The 27,044-nt window shown below is 37.3% G+C and overlaps 1 protein-coding gene across 3 annotated transcripts in view; it reads right to left on the reverse strand.

Moving 5' to 3' along the window:
- PALMD (palmdelphin) overlaps positions 1-27,044 on the reverse strand; it is a 48,274-nt gene that overhangs the window by 17,543 nt on the left and 3,687 nt on the right. Inside the window, exons 2-3 of one of the 3 annotated variants that reach the window (XM_009425257.5) lie at positions 14,305-14,385; positions 8,934-9,058 (exon numbers count right to left, since the gene is read on the reverse strand). In XM_009425257.5, coding sequence (XP_009423532.1) covers positions 8,934-9,058; positions 14,305-14,385 — 206 coding nt within the window. 3 annotated transcript variants of the gene reach the window in all.

Genomic DNA, 27,044 nt, shown 5'->3' on the forward strand with positions numbered 1-27,044 from the left:
CTTCACTAAGCTGAAATAAAATCATTATCGTAAGTGAAATAACTCAGAAACAGACAAATACCACGTGTTCTAACGTATAAGTGGGTGTGAAGTAATGTGTATATATGGACATATAGAGTGGAATAATAGCCACTGGAGACTCAGAAGGGTGAGAGTGTTGGAGGGGTATTAGGGATGAGAAATTACCTAATGGATACAATGAACATATTGGCTGATGATTGCACTAAAAGCCCAGACTTCACCACTATTCAGTGTATCCATGTAACAAAACTGCACTTGCACCCCCTACATCTACAAAAATTTTTAAAAAGTGCGTATCAAAAAAGATGAAGAATAATTCAGTGCATAGACAGTAGGTGAGAACAAAAACTATCCAATATGGCTGGTGTCCTTAAAAAAAAAGAAGAAGAAGAACTGCCTTAGAACCAGCCATTGTCAAAGGGCATGTGTATAATAAGGAAGATCTAGCCTACTAGTGCAAACTGTCACATGCTAGTGGTAAGCATGCCAGAGAATTAAAGGGCATTTGGCATACAGCAAACACTAAGTTTGCCACAAGTCAGATCTATTGCCTCTAATCCTGAGCATTTAAGAATAGGACAAACAATACAATGCAGCAGTTTTAAGATAACAAGAAGCAGAGAGGCAAGGGAACAATGACATTAAAACAAGCATTAGTTTGCTCTGATGGTTGGGAACAGAGCAGATGTTTAGAAAGCTGACTAATTGATTATATGTGAATAGCTTTTGCATGGGTGAATCTCATCTCCTAATATAACTCTGCAAATATTAATAATTATCTTATGGGCAGATGATAGTATCCTGATTTGAAACTGCCGTGTAGGCATGCAACGTTAGAAGAGAGTGATTTGGTAGAAAAGCAAACCCTCTTAATCAGAACAATATTTTGCAAATTGAGGGTTTCATTTGCTATGAAAAATAAGAAACCAAACTGGTTTTCAGAGAATCAGCCACTATCATGCACAAGTTATTAAACAAATGTCATTTTCAAATGAATGCAAAGAAACATATAGTCTCAAGGTTGATGTGATATGAAGGATTGGTTTGTTATGGGCTTCTCAACTGCTCTGGTGGGACAGAAACTAGGTGTGTGTGTTTTTAAATTAGGGCTTGTAGAGGACCTTGTAGTACATGCCAAACATTTAATAGGAGTGAAATAATTGTAATAATTTGACTTGTACCCAGCTGTCATGAGTTTCCCAAGTGACCATCAACTACTGTTGTGGCCAGGACATGGCAAGTTAACTGAAGATATACTTATCCATGATTCTGGTAAGCCTCTTTTCTTTTCCTAAAAATAAATTGTAGAGAAAAACATTTCTATGAATAAACTACTTGTAATTATATAATGAAATGGCAAAAAATATTCAATGATGTAGATAGTGACTCTTTCCTTTCAGAAATAATTCCTGGCTTTGTGCCTTGGTAACCCTTAACATTTATCCCTGACTATATTATACAGCAGTCACTATATTTTCTATTTTTTATCCACTTCATTTTTGCTTTGTTTCTTGATGTTAACTGTTCATATTTGATACCAAGGAACAGGACTCTATTGTTTGAAGATCAACAAATATAAATTCCAATCCTAATAAAACATAGAATAACCAACAAGAATCAGATAATCTTGGGTGGTCTAAATGGACGAAGTGACATTTGCCTTATGGCAGACAAAAGATGCATCGCAAGGGGGTGGGTGTGGAAGTTTTTTGAGCTGGTAAAATTAGTCACGGGAAACTCTCCTGCAGAATGGAGAAGTCTAGGCCTGGTGGCAGGCAGCACAGATCCTTTCTCTATTACAATGAGTTGCTGCTCTTGAACATTCTTCCTTTATGACCAAGGCTTGGAGAACGGGTCACTGAAACTAATTCACCTCCCACTTTCTGGATTGTTCAGTTGCTCCTTTGTTTTGTCTTTACTCATGTCAGCACAGCCAAAGATTTATGACAACTCTGCTAATGGTGTCATATTTGTATTTCAAGGCACTGAATACCATTTGAAGTGAGATAATAAATGTAAATGCATTTTGAAAAGTTAAGGGATTTAAAGAGAGAAAAACACAATTTTTTTTTTTTTGGGTGGGAGTTTATATGGAATCTTCTCTGTAAGACTCAAAGACTTACATATGGCAAGTTCTCAATAATGTTCATGGAATGAATCAAGAATAAGCAGTGTGAGGTCTGGTGGGAAGGGTCTGGAGTCAGAAAGACCTACGTGTGACTCCTGGCATGACTGTTGCCAGATTTATAGCTTTCTATGATTTAGTGTCCTTATGTACAAAATGAGGCTAATTAGACTTCCCTCAGAGAATTGTCATTCTCAGAATAGTGCTCCATAAAGAGTAGCTGTTGTTAAATAAATTGAAGTGGAGTGGAGGGAGGAACCTCAGAGGTTATTGTAATCTACTTTTCAGCTTATCATGGTGGGGGCCAGTAACCATTTAATCTTTATTTCTACTAACATATAGATGAGATTGGCAGGTATGAGCAAGAATGAATGCTGAAAGGTCGGGATAAGGAAATAAAAGGGCATATGGAGGAAGGGAACATGGAGAGAAAGTAAACAAAGTGCTGGTGAGATGTTACAACATGCCATTGATAATTGTTTCAAAAACCAGGGCACTACTACCATTTAACTTTGCCCTTGACTCAAAATAGCTGGATGTTTATTCTTTTCTTATTTTTAAAAGAGTTTCAAGGCTTTCCTTTTCAGTTCATTAATGTTCAAGTCATTATCTAGGCTTCTTTAGCTGGTCCTCTTAGAAAGGTAGTATTTTTAAGTACTAACATTCATCTATACGTCATCTATTTTACTCATTCATTCACTTATTAAGCTATGTATTCACAGGTATTCCCACTATGTGCTAGGCGTTGTACTAGGGGCTTGTATGTGTGTGTTTCGGAGGGTTGGAGTGGGTAGACTTCTTCCCTTTTTTGCTTTTAAGTTTGGTTTACTTGGCTTTTTTTTTGTTAAAAGTGAAGCTCCTGAATTAAAAATAATCAGACTATCTGGGAAATTGAAAACAACAACAGATGAACTATTACAAATCTGGTAAACCAATTAGTCAAATATGGAGAGTGAAAAACATGCTTGGAACGATTTTGACTCATGTAATTACCTTAGAATAATTTCTTGAGTGTCTCTAGGCAACAGCAAATTTAATAAGAAACAAATGGTAGAGGTTTTTTTTGCCTCTTTTTTTTTCTCTTATGTTGTCATAAAAGAGCAGCTTGTCTATCTCTCTGCTATGTGGTATTAGATACGGGTTAGGGTAGGAAGGCAGAAACATCTAGAATGTAGTATTTTTCACGTAGCATATCTCACCCGTGTTTGAGGAAACATTAGTTTCATTAAGGTACAATTGACCTGCACAGGTAGTTAAAAGCATTAAGTAGGGGTTAAACTTGGATGGAAATAGTAATAAGCTAAACTTTGATAAATGATAACCAGTAACAAAAAAATTTAACTTTTATATTTCTACATCAATGTTTTGGGTTCCCTTTTGAATTGAATTTTGCCTGCTCTCTTTTTAGTTAATTGAGTAAATTATTGCTTTACATGATATTGAGCAGAATGCATTTTCTTGGGTTTCAGCTCCTTTTGTGGAGGAATTTTCCTTAAGTTATGTGGGATGTGGCTATAGCTGCTGTGCCAGCCCACTTGGCTTTTCTCATGACACGTAGTCACACAGACATCCAAGGCTTCACATACACCTTTGCCCATTTGTATCATCTGTGGAAGGCGGTTTCTAACTATTTGGGGGACAAATGAAAGTTCATTAAAGGAAGGCAGAAGGTCAGAAGGGCACTTTGGAGTATTAAAAAAAAAATCCGTGCTAGAGAACATTTAATCATAAGTAGCTTATCCTTCCCAAAGGGAATGCAGTGTATTTGCATCATTCTCCTCGGCAGTTAACCTTTTACATTTCATGCTTATGACATTTCTGTCAGGCGCTCTGTGTGCTCCAATTAAAGTCAGAGGTCTTTGGACACAGTTCAAGAAGTAGAGTGTCTGGCCGGGAGCTTGGCACAGGGCAGTTTGGCTAAGGGAGGTCATGGACAACTGCAGGGCAGCTGGATAGGAAAGAAGAACCCAGGATGTGAACAAGTTGCTGGGGGCATACCTCCTATGGAGACTTACTGGGGGTGTCATTTTGGGTGTGGGCTATTGGATAGAGGAGAGCAAGGAAAGTGTTAGGACAAGATTTCTAAACCAGGTATAAATTTGTGCACATGGATATTTGGACTGAAAAATCAGTGCACCTGTGCCTACCATCAGGCAGTAAATGGTTCAGTGGTCGCAGTAAGCGCAGGGCTCTTTTGGGAGGCAAATTGAAACTCTATTTAAGCAAAGTGATTCAGAAGGAGATGTTCAATATAGGCTTCCCCTGGGAACATTTCCTCCTAAGGTATTAATCAGGGCACAAGGCAAAATACTCCACAATATTGTTCGAAAGCTAAGAATGTAACTCAGAGACAGAAACCATGGAAACCCACTTATTTTCTGAAATGTTGCCTCTCTTTGGAGGAGACAACGACAGGATGAATAAGCAGATATGCTTTACTTAAAGGTTATGTGTGAGTCAGGGTACCCTCTGAATGTCTTTAATATGTGAAATATTCAGGTAAATGTCTACATAAAGTGGTACACATAAAAGTGAAATTGTAGCATAGATTGGAAACTTAAAAATGCTATAAAAGTATAGAGTTTACAGCATTTAACATTTGCAAAAAATTTCTGCAGGCTCTGAGGCGCAATTTTATTTTTATGATTAGGACTTTTAATTAGGTTTTAAATCCTGGCTCTTTACGTTTTGCTGTATGACTTAGGGTGAGTTAGCCTCTGTAAGTGTCAATTTTTCTCATCTGTTAAATGTTACCTACCTAATAGGGTAGTTGTGAGAACACAATGAAATAATATACATGAAATGTTTAGCACAATGCCTGGTCCACAGCAAATGTTCCACAAAAATTAACCTCTATGGTAGCATTCTAGCCTTTAAGCCATAAAAAAAAATCATAGATTATTTCCAAATGGAAAGAATCCTCATCGGTTGGTATTCTCAGTTTACTCCAAGAAAAACACTCTTTGTACTAGCATAAAGAAAGGAGAGAACTTGGCCAAAAAATAAAAATACCTGGCTAAACATCCGTGCAGTGTTGTTCTTCTAATTTCACCTTTTAGTAAGGACTAGTATTTAATATTTTTTGTACACCTCCATGTGTCAGGCACTCTGTATTCACAGCAGTCCTGTGAAGTGGCTATAACTGTCTCACATTACAGGCAAGGAAACTGAGGCTCAAAGAAATGAAAGAACATGGCCAAGCCTGTGTACTATGTCAGCAGAAGAGGCATTTGAATGCCAGAGGCAACGCTGTTTCAGTTCATCCTACAACGCCTTAGAAGTAGAAAGAAAGAAAGGTTCGTGGGCAAAGTCTGGCCCTGCTATGGACTCCACGGTAATAGCAATATTTCTACTTTGATGTTCCCGTTAAAATCTTATCCTCTAGCTGAGGGGGTCTGGCAGAGTGGCAAATGTCACCCTCGAGCAGGCACGTAAGTCAAGTGATAAATCACATTCAGAGTTTGAGTTACTTTCCCTGCTTAGGGATTGTGAGTGGCTCTCCCTAGTTCAAATTCATCAGTTGGCTCCATTGCTACTCACTGCTAACAGGAAATTGTACTGATTTAGCTGGTAATAAGAGCTTCTCAAGCACTGTGGGTACTTGTTTAGGAGAAAGATTGAACTTAAAAACATGCACCTGATTTTTTTTTTTTTTTTTAGCAGCTTTACAAACATCCGAGAAGAAAATGTTCCATTATCAGGTAAAGCTGCTTTGGCAATGTGATTTTTATAATGCTGGGCAGCAGGGGAGGTTGCTTAATACAGACAAGGCATAGATATTTTTTCTGTGTGTGTTGCTTTGGAACATTCTGTTGCTTTTATATTTTTAACCAGATAAACCTGCCTCTATAGGTCACAAGAAAACAAATTCTTTACTATTTTTTTTTTTGCAAATACATCTTTTTAGGATCATTCCTTAAACAAAGCAGTTTGCTGATTATTAGAGATACTTGTCTGTGTTAGGTGTTTTACTATTTCTAGAGCATTTGCATTTACAGCTCTCTTCATTTTTCAGCTGGAGAGCACTGAACCTGGCTTGCTTCGAGATCTAAGTCTACCCTTTACTGACTCTGTGGCCTTAATTAAGTCACTTTCTTTCTCTGCGCCTATTTCCTCATCGGTGAAATGGAGGTGTTGGCACTTTCTTTTTAGGATTGTTGTTTTCAATGACTTAATGTAAGTTCAAGTGCTTTGTAAATTATACAAGTTCCTTTAAAAATGAACCATTACTATTATTATTACTTATATTTAAGGACTAAACTCATTTGGTGTTCACAAAGGAGTATTGATGGATTTAGCATCATGAAGATCTAAAAGTTGTAGTGAGATGCGAGAAATTGGGTAATGAACAAACATGGAATCAGTAATTTACCAAAGAGAATAGGGGGACATAGAAGGAGACCCTAAGTGTGGTTGGAGATTTTGGAGAAAGGAGAGCAAAGGGACAGAACACACTTCAAAGATTTTCTGTAAGAGAGAATACCTTTTCAGTCCACAGAGGCTGCTGTGTGCCATCATTTCACAGGCACTGTGGAGTAGTCAAATGAGTCAGTCCCTGACCTCCCACTTCCTAGTTGTGTGAATTCCTTAACTTCTCTGAAAGAAGTGAAGGTAATAATACCTACCCTCACCGGGTTATGAAGATTAAATGGGACAATATATGTAAAGTGCCTGCTGTATACTATGGCTTATTAAATATATCTCTCTCTTCCTCTCCCTCCTCCTTCTCCTTTTTAATTTTTGGTTAGGAAGGAGCTCTAACTAGACAAGCCACTATCAATACTTCTGGGAGCTCATGTGCTTCTCAGAGCATTCAGGCAAGGCCTAAAAGCAATCAGCAGAGTCCTGGTTAATACTCGGATTACTCAGAATGCTGCCCAAGCCTGTTAATGGAGTTTGAGTATATGTAGCCACTTCAATTATCATCAGATGCAGAGAAAGTTGTAGGTGTTCAGTGTGTGGAAATACTCTAAAAGGAGGTTTTGAGGGGAAGCAAGTAGGTGTCTGTGCAGTGGGAAAGGTTTACGGGGATTAAGTTCAGGACTCCTTCAGAGATAAGGGTTCTGTGTTGAGGAATAAAGAAAGTAATCACCCACTTATGCCGGGATCTTGGTGAGAAAGTCTTGCTAAGGGATGCCTTGATAAGAATTGAGTTTTCCAAACTATAGAGTTGATTTATTGGGTTATTTTTAAAGTATTTATTATCCACTATTTAGAAGCACTTCAAATCTTTGAGTAAATAACTGAGGGGTTTATAAATGCAAACATTTCAATTATATAACCTTTTAAGAATTGTTAATTTCAAAAACATCTAGATAAGGATGAGCAGTCAGTTATTTTAGCTATTAAATATACAAGTGCATGCAATTAATCAAGTAAAATGGAAATCATTTGAAGAGAGGAAGACTTTTTTCATGTTGTCAGTTTAAGCCTAATGAGATCTGTTTGTATAGTGCAGTGAGTATGGACAAAATGCGGTCGTAGCACAGATACCAAATACTTTTGTGTTTCAGATCTTTTCTATAGTCCTCACTAAAGGCAATACATTAAAGCGAATGAGGTTTTGAAAGTCGTCTATATTCAAAGATGGGTAGACTTTAATTTGTTGTCATGATTATAACACAAGAAATTCCATCTTTTAAATGTTTTCCCTGTGTAGGTTAGAAAATGATTCTGGCCTTTCCCGTATCTGTTTCTTTTGTGCTTTTTTGCATGTGATAATACTAATAATCCCATCTTACATTTGAGCTTTCCAGTTTTTTCATGTCCATCATCTTATTTCAAGCCAAGATAATTTTAGAACATTACTTCTTACACCAGCAGTTGCCTGACTGTACTGATCTCACAAAATAAGCAGGAAAGGATGTTGAGAAATGAAGTGAACGCCTGTGACCAAATCATCAAAGAACTAGAAGAGGGAAACTGTGAGTAGAGTATTCCTATAGAACCTTCTTTCCAATATCATGGTTGTGACTGGGGGGGGGGGTGCCTGAGAGAAATATGATGGAAGGACCGGGTAAACACACCTGTAGACTTGTCACCTGTCCTAAGGTGAGAGTAGGGGCTGGGGCTGTGAAGAAGGACTGTTGTTTCTGTACCTACCATGTGCTAGGCAGGTGCTGGTAGTTTAGCGCATGCATTTTTTAAAAGGTAGGCATTGTTACTACCATTCTGCAGGAAATAGGCTCAGAGAGGTATGAGTAAGTCATCAATATGCACTTAAAAATAAATCTAGTGTTGCTATACTCAGGTGATACTTATAGTAAAATTTCTACTGTGGCCTTTTGGTGTGTTTCCCTAGTCTTTTTTAGAAATTCATATGGAAGGCTGACTGCAGTGGCTGACACCTGTAATCCCTTTTTTAGAAATTCATATGGAAGGCTGACCATGGTGGCTCACACCTGTACATCGGGAGGCCGAGGCAGGTGCATCACTTTGAGCTCAGGAGTTCTAGACCAGCCTGGGCAACATGGTGAAACCCTGTCTCTACAAAAATACAAAAATTAGCCAAGCATTGGTTGTGGGTGCCCATCATCCTAGCTACTCAGGAGGCTGAGGCTGGAGAATTGCTTGAGCCCTGGGAGTGGAAGTTGCCGTGAGCCGAGATCATGCCACTGCACTCCAGCCTGGGTGACAGTGTGAAAGCATGCCTTAAAAAAAAAAAAAAGAAAGAAATTCAAATGGAAGGTTTGATTATGCCCCTGAAAGTGAGAATGGCATGTCTATGCACAACATGGGATAAAGTCAAAATAAAGGTAGTTGTGGAGTATCTCAGTGAGGGCCATACCTGAGGATACTTTGTTCTAGAACCTGGATCTGGTGCTGGTCTTGTTGATTTTGCTTCTTCATCTCTTCCTGTTCTTTTCCGCTGCTGATTCCATCTAGAAGCCATTTCTCCCTCAAGGCCTTTTTCTGATGTCAGGAAACATAAAGATATGTTCTTATATTGGTCAATAATTTCCAAAATCTCTTACTGCTTTCAAATCTTATGAATTTCAATAGGTGACACGTTAAAGAGGAATTATTTTCTCTCAGTGCCTTGCCTGAATAAATCTGGTATTTTCTTTCATTGTAACCTTCTTGACTCTATTCAAAGCCAGGTTTTATGCATCTAAATCCCATTTATACTTCAAGGTTTAGTTTGGGTCTCTCCTTTGGCATGAAGATCCCTGGCCCCCATACTCCTGGCAGCCCCATCCTGACCCTCACTTTCTGTCTTCAGAACCATGCCATACTGTGTGTTTATCACAGTCATAATGGGACCTCATAATATGATGTCTTTAGTGTCATCTGTTATTGATGGGTATATATCTTGTGTCCTAAACAAAGTCAAAAGCTTCTTGAAGCTATTTTGATATTCCCCCTGGTGAGAGCATGCAATGACTGCTTTAAAAAAATCTTTAGTGGGATTAATTGGAATGGTGGGCAAAACAGAAGGTTGCTGTTGTAACTTAAACATATTCAGTGTTATTCTTAGGCTGTGTGGCAGCTGTTTATTGTTTTGCCTACTTAGCTCCCCTTCTTTCTTCTCAGAATCTCCCTGGGTATAGACATTCTTAAGCGCAAAATTTACTGATCTGTCTAAATGTTGGTGAGTTTTTGTCAACTTTAACAACACACAAAAAATTACATTTCACCAGATGGAAAAAACAAAAACTCCTCTTGAATTTGCATGAGGAAATTAAACGCCTGGACCTGGAGTTTAAAGACCTAAGAAGACTTAAAACAAATGAAAAAGACCTGTAAATTTTGGATGGGCTTTAATTAGCATGTAGTCTACATCTCAAGTGGGAAGCATCAGATATATGGTCATGTTATTTTCAAGGAGCTCAAGTTTCTCTTTTTCTCCTGGAATAAAAGGGCTCTCATTATGTATCCAATCTGCCCTATCAATTATTTGTTCAGTTATTCATTGTTAATTATTCATTGGGGATTCACTATATTTAAAATCTGTGAGGAGAGAATGGGAACTTTATTTTCTGGGACTTCTTTCTCTTATATTGAAATTTAAATGAGAGTAAGTAAGAATAACTTTGTGTGTTTGTGTGTGGGTGTGTTTTTTTAAGGATGCTAGAATAAATACCACTGAGATACAAGTATCTCTGAATTAAGAAAACATTTAAAATTAAGTTTAGTTGTGATAGATAATTACCAAAGGATGATTATTTTTTACTGATACCACTGAGATACAAGTATCTCTGAATTAAGAAAACATTTCAAATTAAGTTTAGTTGTGATAGATAATTACCAAAGGATGATTATTTTTTACTGAGGCAATGACTTTTAAATCTTTTTTTCTTAAAAAAAAAACCAATATAACATTATAACTTACAACATTACAAACAAATGTTATATGGAACTATAGTTTGGAAAACAGATGGATTCTGGACTGCTCTAATTGAAGCAGTGAGGGGGCCTGAAAGCTTATGGATACCCAGAACATGGTTTGAAAACCACTAGATTTAGTAAATAACAGCTTCACCCCAGATCATCACATTTGTATTGGCCTTTTCAGAATCTTAAGCAACTGCATGTGGACGATATACACCATAAGAGCAATTTGTATTACTCCACTCTGTGGCCAGAGATTCTTTACCCCAGTGTTATCTTAACCATTGATTACAGCTGTTTAGCTGTTTGCAAAAATGTTTTCCTGCAGACCCAGTAAATATGATTAACATTGGTCAAGATTCAGCTCCTGGGGTCAAAGATGCTAAGAAACTCTGAATATAGCAGCATTTTAATAATTTACCTTGATTCTAATTTACTTTTATCTAATGGAATTTTAGCTAATGCATAGGAAAGAAGACAGTAACACCTATAGAAGTAAGTTTTACTCCTTACAAACCACCTATAAGGAAAGTTCCAGCCAATGGCACACATAGCTATATAAGAAACACTCAGATGGGGTGGTCTTATAAGGCTGAATTATAGAGAGTAGCGAATCATTCTTGTGATGTGATTAGGTTAACTTGGGGCTATATTCTTGGTTTTTAGTCTGGTTAGAAATAATTTTAATTTTAGTCTTGTAAAACTTTGTTCATACTTCATAAATTTTCATTTATGCCTCGTGGAGAACTCTTTGAACTTAAATATAAAATATTCAATTTGGATGTGCAATCAAAATGATATATGATGCAATCACATATATACTGTAGTAATCAAAAGAGTTATTTTGCTTTTATGTCACAGTTTAGACTTGTGCTTTAGTAGATGAGGCTAATGAGTATAATAAAATCTACTTTACAATGAAATTCAGAATTGAAAGCCATATGAACTAAATGAAAATATGTGACATGCAGGTGATAGGTCTTTCTGCAGTTTTTTTAGGAAAAGGTTTTCCTGAGCACTTCTATATCTACCCAGAAGTTACAGTAGAGTAGGAATAAATTGGTTTTTCATAGATTGAATTGAACGGACTCAGGGAAATCAAAAATTTTTCAGATTGACTGTATTTTGTGTTTCCTGGTAACATGAGATTGTGATCATATTACTAGTCAAGAAGATCCATACAGAAAAAAAATCTCTGTATGAGTAGTTTGAATATTAAGATGTAAAAAATGTCCCAGAAATTCCCTTGCTAGCACATTATAAGAATGATCATTAGGTTCAGGAGCTAAAGAATATCAGAGGGAGTTACTACAACTATTTTGAAATGTGTGTATTCTGATGTAGGAGGAACACTTTGTAAATGTTTATGCTTATGTTGTTTAATGTGTGTCACTGAAGTATAGTGAACTAGTTTGCAATCAGGAAAGTGGAGAGGATAGTCATGAAGACTAGGACGAATGGATGAAGAAAATAAGAGACAGGCTATAGAGGCCAACAGAGCTTTTTAATTTGGTGAAGACATTGTAGAATTATTTTAAAAAATACTTTTGCACATTTTGAACCCCATTTTGGAATTATGCCTTGTTGCTGTTTGGTATAGACAACTATTTTCTGCAAAACTTGGAAGAATGTGCTCTACTGAAATAGCCACTCTTTCTTCTCTGTGCCCTGTGCAGTTTATGCCTCCCATACAGTGTTTATCACAGAATAACTGTTATTATGAGTTTATGTATCAGTTACCATCTTAAGGATGCAGGCCAAATTTCACTTGTTTTATATTCTTAGTGTCTAGCTTCATAGCTTGTACATAATATGTACTTAATAAATATTTATTGACTAAAGGCCCTATATACATCCATATAAATTCTACTTGCCAGTTAAGACTCAGCTTGAATCCCATACCTTTAATAGTGCCTTCTTGACCACCCCAGATTAAAGAATACTTATACTGTAGTTTAAATTAAAACAACTATCATTTATCTTGTTTATTTAATCTTGAATTTCCCAAATTAGGACAATGTGTCATTTCCCCCAACTCCTAGCCCTGCTCCATGCCACACACACCCCTTTTGTCCAGTGAACAGCTTGGGAAAGTGGATAGCACTTTCGTGCAGAGAAAATTGAAACCTTTTGCTCCAGGTATAAGCATCCCTGAACCAGAGTGCACGACTGGCAAAGGAATGTGGACAAGATTTTAGCACCATCATTTCAGGTACCTTTGTGCAGTACACAATCTGCACAACTGTATATGGCAGTCCAAAACATGATAAATGTTTTGATTGGATTGGATCAGGAGAGGTCTCCTGTGTTCTGGAGAGCAAACCAATAAGGAAGATCATCTACTACTTTCCAGACTGTTTTTGGCAAGTGCTGGAATGAGGTGCTACTTCAGAAATGGACCTTTCAGTGAGTCAGGCTTCTCATGTGAAACTTACTTCTAGAACGAACTAAAGGGATATTAAATCTTCTCTTCTACTGTGAGCTCCATTGTTTTGTGGCTACCCATTCTGCAAGGATAACAATTGCCCATTCTCAAGGATAGCTAGAGAGCTATCATTTTACTCAGAAGCAGGAAGTAGTAGTTCATTGGGAGATCCAGATTGTGTGTATCGTGTGTGTGATTGTGTGTGTGTAAATTGTGCAAGTGTGTGTGTGTGAGAGAGAGAGAGAGGAAAGGAGAGCAAATGACCTCTGGTTTTGGAGTGAGAAATGGCCTATCTAAAAAACTTTCTAGATTTGACTGTTGACTTCATTTGAATTGCACTGGAACAACTTGGAACTTTTTTTTTTTTTAAATTTCATTGATTTCCTAGGAGTACACACTACATTTCTTGACTATGTATACTACTCATGTAAATTCAATGTGACATATTGGAAGGGGAGCAGACTAACTGTGCTTTGAAATTATCCATCAAACATCGGAAATGTCAACTTGTTTAGAAGCAAAGAAGCAAACAGAATCCAGAGAATGAGGCTAATTGGAATCTTAAATTATGTTTCTTTTCAGAGGCAGGTACTTGTTCCATTAGAAAAATGAAGTCAGTTGCATTCAGCAAGTTTAACTTAAATTTGTAGACCCCTTGAGTGTGCAGCTTTGTATCATTAAGGGGATTCATTAAATCTATTGATAGCAGCCCTGTCAGATAAGTAGTTTCCTGCTTGGGCCTTTTCACAAGGAGCTGCTGTTTGTCATTTGCTTGCATCCTGTCACTAAGCTAAGTAATAAAATGTTGAAACTCAATGTGCTTTAATTACAAAATGGCCACACCCATTGAAAGATGTAAAATCTGATTTTAAACATGGAAAGTTATTTCTGGTTATGATCTCATGTTCTGTCAAAACAAAATAAAACAAAAACCCGAAGCATACTCAAACAACATTGGACTCATTGCACTGAACTTTTAAATACAAGCATCCTTGACCAGGCCAGACACTGTTCTGCACCCCCGGGGGAATGACTGGCCTTTCATTGATTTCAAAAGGCACTTCCTAGCTGGATCCACTCCCTAGGGATGTTAAGCAAGACTGCGAGCAGGGCCAAATTCTCAAGGCTGAATTCTCAAGGTTGCTCAAGAAAATTGGGAAACTCAGTTATAAAGGATAAAAGTAATAAAACCGTGTGTTCAACTTTGCACATGTTTGCTAGAAGGTATTAATCTCATATGCAAATGTTACTAGCTTGTTGGCCTCCCCTATGGTTATTACAATGTTAGTCAAACTATCTTGAAGTTTTTTTCTTTCCTAAAGCTTTTTTACTATTGAAATTTGAGTACCAATAGAATTTTTGAATACAAAATCATTGAAATGAAATTAAAGCCATAAATTACCTTCAAATGCTGGTGCTTTAGTTTGTCTTCCTCTATTTTCAGACGCTTCTGTGAGATTTCTTCCTGTATTTTTCTTTTATCCTGAAATAAAAAAGTTCCAGTATATTTTATTTTTAAAATTTGCTTAATTATGTTTCCTTGGGGTTGTTGTCACTATCTGAATGGCCCGTTACTGATATTTTTTTGGCATTGGTGTGAAGCTGCTTTGGAAACTCCTATTTCAAAGCAAAGGAGAGCGAAGTGAGACATTTGAAGCATTTTCCTTATGGGAAAGAATATGAAAAGGTACTTTTTCAAAGAGGGCTTAAACATCCTTCTTCACTCCCCTTTGCCTTCTTCCCCATTAGTCTAGCAAGATTGACCTACTGAGTGATGTAATAGAAAAAGTGAATTGTAAAGAGACAAGTTGTGAAATAGGTGTGAGGAAACATCGTGAGAAGAGAGACTGATCCTGGTCCAAGGCTGAAGAAGCCTCTGGGTGAAAGGACTCCTTATGTGGAAAAACAGGTCAACCTATGGATCGTTAGAAAACTAGGAAGTTGGAAATTGGGACTGTTTCCTCCTTGTATAGCCTGCTATGGGAAGATAGAGGAAAATAGTTTAGATAGTGCTTCTTAACACTAAGAAGGCTTTTAGCTCAGGTAAAACAAAACTCATGAAGATATGTTGTATCTTTCACCAAGTTTAAATTACATTACCTCGGACAACCCAGAAAGCATAACTACTGATACAAAAAGGTTGTACTTTTAAGAAAATATAGCAAATATACTAAGTAGACAGCCTGGGTTTGACTTTTGCCTCCTCCACTTACTAGCTCTGTGTCTTGGGACAAAATCCTTAACTTCTCTGTGCCTCAATGACCTCATCTGTAAAATGAGGATACTGAGAGCACCTACTTCATAAGATGTGAGCACTAAATAACTGATATATGTAAAAGTTTCTAGAACAGTGCTCGTCACAGTGCTCTAGAGGTATTTAATAACATTAAATAAATAAATATATAACTTGTTAATCACATAGAAAGCAACACATTAAATCTGACAGTGCTTTCATTAGCTTGAAATGTTTTAGAGATTCCCTGGAATTGTTTGAGACATTTGACTAGTTATGCAAAAAGGTCTTTATTTCCTCATTTTTGATCAGAGGTGACATTCTTCTCCATCTTATTCATAAGTGTTGGTTTTAAATCTGCTTTCAAAATTAAAAACTCCCAAAGGATAAAATTTTGTTGCCAATGAAGACATCCAAAAGAAGTAAGCTGTAAAGGTAATTTAGAAGAAGGAGATCCAAAAATGTTTGGCAGCATTATTGATATAAGTGCATTATTGATATATAAGTGCATGGGTTCCCTGATGGGACTATTTTGAAGATAAAAACTCTTTTTTGATGTGTAATTTCAGGTACATTTGTTGAAGAAAAGCAACATATTGCCTTCCAACTGCATGCTGTGTTTCTCTTTGCATGTAAGGAGAATATATGACTTCATCAGCTTATTATTATTATTATTGAGATAAGGTCTTATTCTGTTGTTTGTTGCCCAGGCTGGAGTGCAGTGGCACAATCATGGCTCACTGTAGCCTTGACGTCCTGGGCTCAAACAATCCTCCTGCCTTAGCCTCCTGAGTAACTGGGACTACAGGCGCATACTACAATGCCTGGATAATTTTTTGGTGTTTTGTTGAGACAGGGTCTCACTATGTGACTCAGGCTATATCAGCTTACTTTAAAAATTTCATAAGTGTTTCTTTTGAAAAAAAATAGCTAGGCAACCGGCATGGATCTTGAGAATCATTTCTTTCTTTGGATGAAATCTGGCCATTAGTAACAAAAACTCTGAAAGCCTCTGTGAGTCAATTCTTCACTCTCTCTAGAGGTTGTTATTTGAGCAAATATTAATTGTACTTTAAAGTCATTGTGTCAAACATTTTGGCAATATTTTTCAGGCACAATTTTACTTAATACTTGTCATAACAAAGAGATACTATGCTAATTTCCATTTGAAAAAAGGAAATGGAAATTTACGGGAAATTAACTCATCCAAGTTTCATCTGACAATTGTCAGAGCCAGGATTTGAACCCAGGCAGTCTGAAGTCAGCCTCCACACTCCTAGCCAATTCACTGTGCCATTCCCTGGAGTGGAAAGTTAATCAAGCTGGTTACAGTTTCTGCCTTTTTCTTCTCCCTCATGAAGTACTGTGGACAGGAGGCAGCACTAGGACAACAAGCACTGAATGTGACCTCTCATTAGCAGGGAGCACATTTTTAGCTCCCTAGATGCTGGTGCTGCAACTAGCTCTCCGTGAAAAGCCCATACAGAAGAGCATGTTTTGTGGGGTGGACAGGATTGCTGAACCCAGCAATGCCTCCCCACCCCTGCTCATTGCCAGTTTGGGCTGGTTTGCCATTTGGGCTAGTTTCATCTTGGGGTTAGTAATCAGGCAATTGAATCTGTGAGTAGAGGCATGCCATCCGAAGTGTTTTGGCAACACCAGGCTTATACAAGAGTTGCTAAGGAATACTAATGTTTTGTCACTCAGGGGTAATATGATGCCTCTCTTATATCAGCCTAGGTAGGTAGGAAGGAAATTTCATAATGTTTATAGGCATGATCCTATTTTAAGATAGGCATACTTTTTCCTCGTAAGATACTCATCAGCAGAGAGTTATTGTTCCTTTGCCAAATTTCATTGAACTCTGTTAGCATTAATGAAAAATAATATGACAATAACTTAGTTTCAGTATAGCAGAATAAACTATAAGTCAACCTTACGATGTTTATCTAGCTCGATTGCTAGTATACCAAAAGTTATCATAGTCAGCTAATTTCTTCCCAGTTTTTCATTGGAGCAAATAAATGTGAAATGCCACCTGCTTCCCTAAATTTCCCCAGAACCTGGAGCACTTCTATAGATAGCTGTTGCAACCTGGCACATCAGACATTACTGGTTATTAATGTAACCATTATGAATAACATATTGTTGCTTATTTCTCAATGTCCAACTACCTTGACTTTTTGTTCAATGGACGTTTACCTAGATTTTTAGCCATCTGACAGCCTATTTTAGCAACTGACGCCCACAAATTTCAACCTGTTAAAGGTTATCTCTTAATTATTTTGAAAATTAATTTATTCACCTTGTACAACTATAGTTACTGTGACCATCTATTAATATGATCCAATGATATTAACACAATCACATATTTGATAAAAGTCAGCACAATGCTTAAGAGTATAAGTATTTTAGTTATATTATTGATTAACAATGTGCTAAATTCTAATATGCCTAGTCCTGTCAAGAAGGCAGAATTGATCCTGAGTTGTTTGATTATTGATTTATTCAATACTTAGCTACTTATGTGCAAATGCTATATTCAAGATGATATTAGGAGTTGTGCAGTGTTTAAAAATTATTTGACAGATGTGAGTTTACATTCTTTTTTTTTTTTTTTGAGACAGCATCTCACTCTGTCACCGAGGCTGGAGTGCAGTGGCATAATCGTAGCTCACTGAAGTTTCAATTTCCCAGGCTCAAATCATCCTCCTGCCTCAGCCTCTCAAGTAGCTGGGACTACAGGTGCATGTCACTGCACCTGGCTGTATTTTTTATTTTTTAATTTTTTTTTGAGATGGAGTCTTGCTCTGTCACCCAGGCTGGAGTGCAATGGTGGGATCTCAGCTCACTGCAAGCTCTGCCTCCCAGATTCACGCCATTCTCCTGCCTCAGCCTCCCAAGTAGCTGGGACTACAGGCGCCCGCCACCGCACGCGGTTAATTTTTTATATTTTTAGTAGAGACGGGGTTTCACTGTGTTAGTCAGGATGGTCTCGATCTCCTGACCTCGTGATCCGCCTGACTCAGCCTCCCAAAGTGCTGGGATTACAGGCATGAGCCACCGTGCCCGGCCTATATTTTTTATTTTTATTTTTAAGAGAGACAAGGTCTTTCTGTGTTGCCCAGGCTGGTCTCAAACTCCTGAGCTCAAGCAATCCTCCTACCTTGGCTAAAGAAAGTCATTTGTGTAAGTAACTATAGTCTGAGAAATAAAGTTATTACATGTAATAGTTTTTCTTTTTTCTTTTTTTTTTTTTTTTGAGACAGAGTCTTGCACCATCATCTAGGCTGGAGTGTAGTGGCACAATCTTAACTCACTACAACCTCTGCCTCCTGGTCTCAAGTGATTCTTGTGCCTAAGCCTCCCAAGTAGATGAGGTTACAGGCATGCCCCACCATGCCCAGGTAATTTTTGTATTTTTAGTAGAGATGATGGAGTTTTGCCATGTTGGCCAGGCTGGTCTTGAAATCCTGGCCTCAAGTGATCCGCTCGCCTTGGCCTCCCAAAGTGCTGGGATTACAGGCGTGAGCCACTGTGCCAGCCAACATGTAATAACAACTTTAGTAGTAATACGTGTTATCGCTAAGGCATTAGTAATGTATGATGCAGGTTGAGGGGAGACAGGGAGAGGTTGTTCCTAGCTGATGTCATTAAGAGAAGCTTTGGAGTAGCATCTGAGTGGAATATTTTGGGTAGTTACAGTGAGGCTGGGGAGTATGGAGAAAGGGCATTCAAGTCAAGGGCTTGATGTGAGCAAATTCTAAAAAATGTGGGACATTATTTAGAACAGCAAGTCTGGAATCTAAGTTACCATATAGGGAGTGGCAGGAAATTAAGAACAACCAGATGAGGATAGATTTTCAGTAGCTAATACTGAATGGCATGACAAAGGGTTCAGAATTTATTTACATATTGAGATAAGGAGCAATAAAAAGTTTTCAGGTGAAGAAGAATGATAGAGTTAAAAGCATGTTTTCAGAAGTTGAATATGGCCTCATTGTGTAATAGCTATGGAAAGGAGAGAACACAAAGAGGACACTCAGGCCACTGCACAACTCATATATAAGGCCATGAGAGCTTGAACAAGAAGGAGCAGAGGGCAGGGATGTCAGAGTTAGCAAGGAGTTAGAATTGTCAGGACTTGGCAACTGATGACATATCATTGAGGAAAAGGAAAGTGTCAGATGGAATGCAGGCTCTTATGTTCAGGAAACTGACGAGAGAGCAGAATGACGCATAGACAGAGGAGTATCAGGAGAAGGAAGAGTTTGGAAAAAAAGATGATGGATTCGCCAAGTTTGAGGTGTCCTTGGGCCAAATAGGTAGAATTATCTGCTAGGCAGTTGGAATGTTGGATGGAGAGAGATGAAGAATCAGAGCTAGAGATAAAGATGTGTGAGTTTTGAAAGGGATAGATGAGAGCACGATGAGAGACATTTTTTATGAAAAGAAAAGGAGGCTAAGGAGAGCCTCCATGAAGCACCTACATTTAATGGGTATAGGAGAAGGGGAACCCACATGGAAGTTTATTTTGGATCAGTCTGATATTATTTGTAATAGGACTTGGTGAATTTGGCCACATAACTGAAAGGAGCAATGAACGAACCGTGTTATTTCAAATAAACAGATTGCGGGGAGCACAAAGGGCAACCACTGAGTCATGATATTGCAAGTTGTGAGAGATCTAGTGATCCTACGGTCCAAATGCTTCATTTTACATATTAGAGTTTGAAACCTTAAGAGGTTAAGTGGCTTGCTTAAAAAGGTATTTAGTAGCAGGGCCAAGTCTAGTAAGAAGATCTTCTTAATTCTCAGTCCTGGGCTCTTTTTAGTTCTCACTAACTCTACAAAAGAAAAGCATGGTTGTGGGCATTTAGGCAAGGATAAAAGTAAAGAAAAACAGAAGCCATCATATACTTGACTAGAAAGAGGGTATAGGTGTTTTTTCTAAACCAATTGAAACAATTGGAAGGGGCAAGTTAGTGCAATGATTGAAGAATTAAAACAGTTGAATGTTTTCAGATTCATTTTTCTAGAAGCTGATAATCTTATAACTTCATGATTAGCTTTGCTGATATTTTCATTGCTTAGGGTCTGAAAAGAACACTAGCAGAAACTGCTTATTTGAATTTAAGTACTACCAACAATGCAGAGTTGGTGGTGTGCAAATAATGGTAACTTTGAAAAAAAAGAGACGTGCTAACAGTATTCTTAGGAAAGAATCCAGGGCATAATTAGAAGTTTACCAGATTTCAGTAAAAGTATATTTTATGATTCTTGAGAAACATTCTTAAAAAATTATTGAAAATGGAGCAAAAATTTCAAGAGGGAAGATAGATTATAAGGCATGGGCAATTTACAAATGGAAACATGGACACACAATTAAAAATGATGTCAGGTAAGAAGAAAAGAGAGCTACTATTTAAAAAAATAAAACCAAATCATTTGCTATCACTGAGAGTTTCCCAATAAGCTCACACAACCAAGAATAAAGATAAGACGGTGACACCTTGTAATAGTGTAAATAAGGTAAAAATTCAGGGTGATGAGAAGATGTGAAACATGAAAACACTGAGGGCACAAAAAGTGCATGCATGTGTGTGTGTGTGTGCATGTGTGTGTGTGCGCGCATGTGTGTTAGGCTGAGAACAAAAAGATAAAGGCACAAGATGACTGCTGAGATACATAGCGTAATATCAAAATGACAGAGATAAAATATGATTCCGTTTCTACTTTAATTTCATATTTTTGATTAAGGAGAATAATCTTGATCCTCAAAAGGGTAGAACAAAAATGTCTAAAGCGAAATCAAAGCTGAAGAGGAAATACAGCATTGAAGACAGAGCTGCTCTAGTCTTCAGTCTCTGATGGGTTTCATTTCAGGGGGTAGAAAAATTTATAGACATGACAGAAAAATATTGTTAAGTAACCTCTTTGGAATCTTGGATGAGGTGAAAAGATACCAGAAGACTGAAAGTGGCAAATGACCCAGTTTTTTTGAAGAGGCAAAGAGGTGAATGATGAATATTTAAAGACTGGTGAAATTACGGATTAATCCCTAGCAAAGTTGTAGAGTGAATTGCATCCAGACAAGGAATGTGGTATTTAGACAAGGAATAGGTCTAGGTGGTAGCAGTTGATGACTAAAAACAAAGCGTTTAAAACTCACACTATTTTTATTGCTTAATTATTTTAAGATCTGCAGATGATGAAGGTTAAGACGGTTTTAATAATAACATTTATTAAGTTTTTTTATGTTTTTAATATTATTTATCATCTAAGACTCAATAATTATTCATCCATATTTTCTTTTAAAAAATGACCATAATTCAGCTGAATTTATTTTGATTCATCATAGATGCTGAGTAATTGTTTTTCTAAATTTTTAACTATGAAGTTTTATCAAATAATTCTTTCCTATTGACTTAGTATGAAACTTTTATTACTTACTAATTTTAAAAAATGTACATTAGGGTCTGGTTGCAAGTTATCTGTATAGTTTCTCTAACTATTGATTCTGGTACCAATACTGCATAGTTTAGATCATTTACCAATTAGATATATTCAAGTTTTCCTTTATTGCTGTTATAAAAAATGTATCGATTAATAGCCATAGTTTGTTTTTCTAGTTGGACTTTGGAATCATTTTGTTAAATTCCAACAGAAACAAAACTGAAAACCCAACTAATTCCTTATTTATCCACATTCTCCACCAAATCAGAGAAATCAACCAACCAAGCAACCAACCAACCAAACAAAAATCTACATGCCTTGATGAAATTTAAAAAGTTACTCTTAATGGTCACTATCCAGAGATAATCAGAGATTGATAATGTTATATAAGATTTATATCTGCATAATTTATTATAGTTCATATAAAATTGGGATTATTTTTACATGTTTAGTAATATAAATTGACCACAATTTATATTGTGGATGAGAATACCTCCTTAGAGATATTGATTGAAACTGTATTAAACTTGAAATAAATTTGGAAGTATATGATAGCTTTTCTGTTTTAAAACTGCACTTTCAGGAATAGTGTGTGTCTCTCATCACATATAGTATGTCACTTGGTAGAGTTTTGTTGTATAAATACTGCACATTTCCTTAGTAGGTATAAAAATGCAAACATTTCTTCATCTAAATCTGGCATACTTCCTTACTAGTATTACTTTTAAATTTTAACATTGTAAAATATTATAGCTATTAAGGGTAGGATATTTTCACATTATATTTTCTGATTAATTTTTGTTTTTCAGAAAGCTACTGCTTTTTATATATTCATTGTGTATCTGGCTTCTTTACTGAACTTTCAAGTCAATTCTTAACTTTAGAGACACTGAAGATGAAAACTAGAGAGTTCATTAACTTTCTCAAGTCACGTGATTGATCGAGTGGTGGAACTTGTGTTGAACCTGATTTTCTATGATTCCAGGGGTGATGCTTTTTTATCTTTTATTTTTATTATTTTCTTTCTTCCTTATTGCTTTCCAAATATATCAGTAGAAATACAATTCCTCAAATAAGGGACATTATAGCACCAAAGGTCTCTATACTCATCAGAGTTCTGATCAACCCTTAGCACCAACTTCTAACAGTTACACTGACATTTTGGAGATTGTCTGGAATGAGTCTGTGAAGAATGACTGAAATCCAGAAAACAAAACTGTATAGCTTCAGTGGCAGGAGTCATGAAGATTGGGTGGAAGTTAACGGCAACCAGATTCTGGTACATTATGTCAGAACTCTTAACACAGAGAGCTGTTCTCAAATGGAAAAGGGTGTTTTGGGGGGTGTCGATCCATGTGATATTGAAGTGCTCAAGGAGAAGCTGGGTGAACTTGGGCATGGTGTAAAGAGAGTGAGGACGTGGATAAAGAAGTTTCTACATTTTCTTCTGTTCCAATAATTATGTCTGCATCTAGCTTTGAAATATCCTAATTATTAAGTTAGTCATGGAAATTTGGCATGGTTATCACTACTATTTATGGGGTGAATTAAAAAGCACAAATTTTCTAAACCTCATTTATCAAATAATTGTAGTCTTCTTTCCCAACCTTACAACACATTCTAACAGACCTCTAAACAGAATCCAGTGTGTGTTTTACTCTTTTTTTCCTTTGTCTACCCTATCTTGTTTGTTCTAACAAATAGTGACAAAACAAAACCAAATCAGGCTAAACAACAAACACAAAACAGACCCCTGAATAATCAAGGGGTGATGGTAAATTTGGCCGGGTCTTCAGTGAAAAAAAATCTGTCAGCAGGCCAGACAATCAGTAGCTTTCACCCTTTCTCAGCTTGATTATATTTGTTCATTCATTCATTCACTCACCCAGGACAGTTTTTTTGTCTTGTTTAGTTTTGGTGCTCCAGCTAGTGTTGAGCTCGTTGTTGAGGGAACTGTGAAAGATGCAAGGATGTCTTTGTCTTGAGAATTCCTGGCTGCAGGGAAGAGGCTACGTAAAGGAAGTGGGATGGGGAGGAAGGCAGATGAAAAAGGGGCCTGAACTATTAGGTGCTCTGAAAAATGACTTTGATTCTGTTCCAAACCTCTTAAAAACAATAACAAATACTTCTGAAATGACACCACAGTCTCTTCTTGCCCACTTCTATTCCTTGCAAACTGGGGAAGGTGGGAGGAGACTGCAGAGGTGGAGAACTGTTTTGGGTTAGAAAATGTGGTTAAGCAAAGCAGACCCTCCATAGTTTCTTCTCTTGGCTCCACGTCAAACTGTATTAATAAGAGTGAACAACAGAAATCTGAGGAAGTTTCTTTACTTTTCTTTTCCTTTCCTTTCCTTTCTTTTCTTTCTTTTTTCTTTCCTTTCCTTTTCTCTTTTCTGTCTTGTCTTTTCTTTTCTGACGGAGTCTCACTCTGTTACCCAGGCTGGAGTGCAGTGACGCAATCACAGCTCACTGCAACCTCTGCCTCCCAGGTTCAAGCAATTCTCGTTCCTCAGCTTCCCAAGTAGCTGGGATTACAGGCGCAGACCACCATGCCCAGCTAATTTTTGTATTTTTAGTAGAGACAGGGTTTCACCATGTTGGCCAGGCTGGTTTTGAACTCCTGGCCTTAAGTGATCCGCCCGCCTCAACCTCCCAAAGTGCTGGGATTATAGACATGAGCTACCATGCCCAGCCAGAAATCTAAGGAAGTCCTGAACAGGGGTCAGGGGTGTGATATTGATGTTTATAAAAATTTATCATGATGCTGTGGTCAGAGAATCTGATGAGCAGAGGAATAGATTCAAGTTCCGACATTTGACTAATTCCTTAGCTTTTCTTGGCCTAGGCTTTCTGCCATAAAATGGGAATGATAACATATGCTTTTGAAAATACTCATAAGACTACTTGGACAAATGAGATAAAATGGATGTGAAAGTTTTATTTTTCATAGCCTAAATGCTATGCAAGAATAGGCACTGTTATTATTGTTAGAAATCTCACAATTCTTTTTCTTAGGAGATGTCCATTTTATTCCAGAGTTGTTAGCATAATTGATTAGGAACAGCTGTTGTAGCCCACTTTGCTATGTTACATCATCCTGTGTCAATCACTGATGCATTTAATAGATTGAAAACTTGATGCTTAGGACAGAAGCTAGTTTTGAGTTCCATTCAGAACTCCCGAGGATAACCTAGCTCTACCTCTTAAGTGGCTTGACTGAATCCTCTCAGTCCCTGGGATTTTATGTAAAAACTTTAAGTATAGATCTCATTCAAACTGCTTTGATGATGTTTTAGGAAAATGTGCATGCCACAGTGTTCTGGGTAAGGGAACTTCTTAAGGCGGTAAATTTTCACGGAGTCTCTTCCCAAAATGACATTACTATCATTTAAATAAATTAAAATATTCTTATTTCTTTTTAAGAGAGGGTAGGTAGTTAGAGACTGCAGATTAAAAAGTGGAAGTCCTATTGCAGTTTTAGAATTGAACTGTGTTGCATTTGTTTATACTCTGGTTAGTCTTAGATGCTTATTCTCTAATTTGTTTTAATCACAGTTTTCTGAAGAAGCAGCTTTTCCTTTCAACCATCCAGTAATGTTCAGAAAGTTCATGGGGATCTTTGTCAGTAGAGGAGTTAGCAAAGTAGCATTATCATTTTGTTGCACAGTGGAAAAACCTTCCCCAGTTATCAAAAAGCAGTTTCCTTAATGAGCTATCAAAATTATTATACCTCATCACATGGTGTCCTTTATGGGTGGGCTGTTATGTTTGGCAAAGAAGTGTGGCATACCACATTTGTTTGAAGAAACCTTTCCCTCTCTGGAAGAAACATGTAATCTTGGTACAGCACTGTGGAAAATTGTGCTGAGGTTTCATTGTTGAATATTCCAGAATGGGACTTTTTTATTTAGAAGACTGTTACATCTTCATGTACCATCTTCATGTGAATTTCTTTGGAAGCTCCTGACAAATTAGAAGTTGTTCCTCTAACTATGTCTCAATCATGAGGTATGTTGGTTAACAATGGGGCATTATGCATTCTTTGGCCACTAGTACTTTAAGAATTCCTTAGAGCTCTAAATAATACAATGATCCAAACACGTGTTAAGGTATGCCTTTGTTAAAGACCCAGGCTAGTTTACACTTGTTTTTACTCTCTTATTTGTTCAGATAGAACGAATAAGGAAAAATATATATGGCCAGTCTGGAATACAGAAGCAGGGCTGACTTCTTGGGTTTGTGACCTGTGAAGTCACCCAGGTCATCATGCTCAGAAGGGCCTAGCACTTAGATCAAAGCTCTGTTGCCACCACCTTGAAATTTTGAATATTTTTTGAACAAGGGCCGCCACAATTCCCTTGTGTTTTGGGCCCCACAAATCACACAGCAGTTCTTGCTTTTGGGTCACTAACTGTCTTACTGACTGTTAGAAGAGCCCAGATATTGACAAAAAGGGAACAAGATGAGGTAGAGTGCCCAGAGACACTTGTAACAGGGAACATGTGCTAAAGAAATAACTAGAACCCATCTGTGCTCATGTTCTTGTTTTAATGTTGGTCTTTGTACTGTGGAGATTTCTGTTTTATGTAAAGAACTCCATGTCTCTTAAATTCCTATATTTACAAGTCAAGAAAAATTTATTTGGGTATTTGGGAGTGGAAAGCAGTAGGGAGTTGATCAGGGGAAATGTGAGAGGTTTTTTTTTTTTTTTTTCATTATGAGCAGCTTTGGCCGGCAAAATCTGGCTCTGTTGCTCAAATTCCAGTGTCAGGACTTTATATGGCTCCTTTCCAAATGGAGGCAGTCCTAGGCAGGTGCTTGCACTTGTGATTATTTTTATTGTCTAACTTTTGACAGAACTCACCTCCTTCACATCTAGGCTCAAACGTCACCCTCTTTGTGAAGCTCACCCTGACCACTCTATTTTAACTTACAATGCACTCCCATCCCCACTCCTCACACTCCAGACTCCTCTTATTTCACTTCTTTTCATTTAAATGCACAAGGCTTGGTGCATAGTAGGTGCCTAATAACCATTAATTGAATAAAGGCATGAGAGACTGTGTTGATAACACACATTCCTTACAGTTAAAGGTAAGCCTGGAGGAGAATAAAAATGGCAGCTTTCTTCTTACTCTCTTTTTCTCAGTTGAGTCTGTTCCCTGAAATTGGATTCTAGTTCTTAAACTTCCTCTGAGTTCATCCTTCAAATAGAACTGAGTCTATGATCGCAAGACAGTTTAAGATCTAATTTTCCAGTTTGAGCATATCCATATTTGTAATGGTATTTTCCAGTGTCGCTGTAGGCATGGGGGTAAGAAAATGCATTAGCTGTGGAGGAGATGTTAAGAGTATACGGAATGTTACTCATCCTAAGGGAATCTTTGTGTTTCTGAGGAGAGACCCCTGGGCCTTTTCATTGTTTTTCAGTGTGGGCCACGTTCACTTTCAGA

This window comes from Pan troglodytes, chromosome 1 (genome assembly GCF_028858775.2).
Source record: "Pan troglodytes isolate AG18354 chromosome 1, NHGRI_mPanTro3-v2.0_pri, whole genome shotgun sequence".
Classification (NCBI taxonomy): Eukaryota; Metazoa; Chordata; class Mammalia; order Primates; family Hominidae; genus Pan; species Pan troglodytes.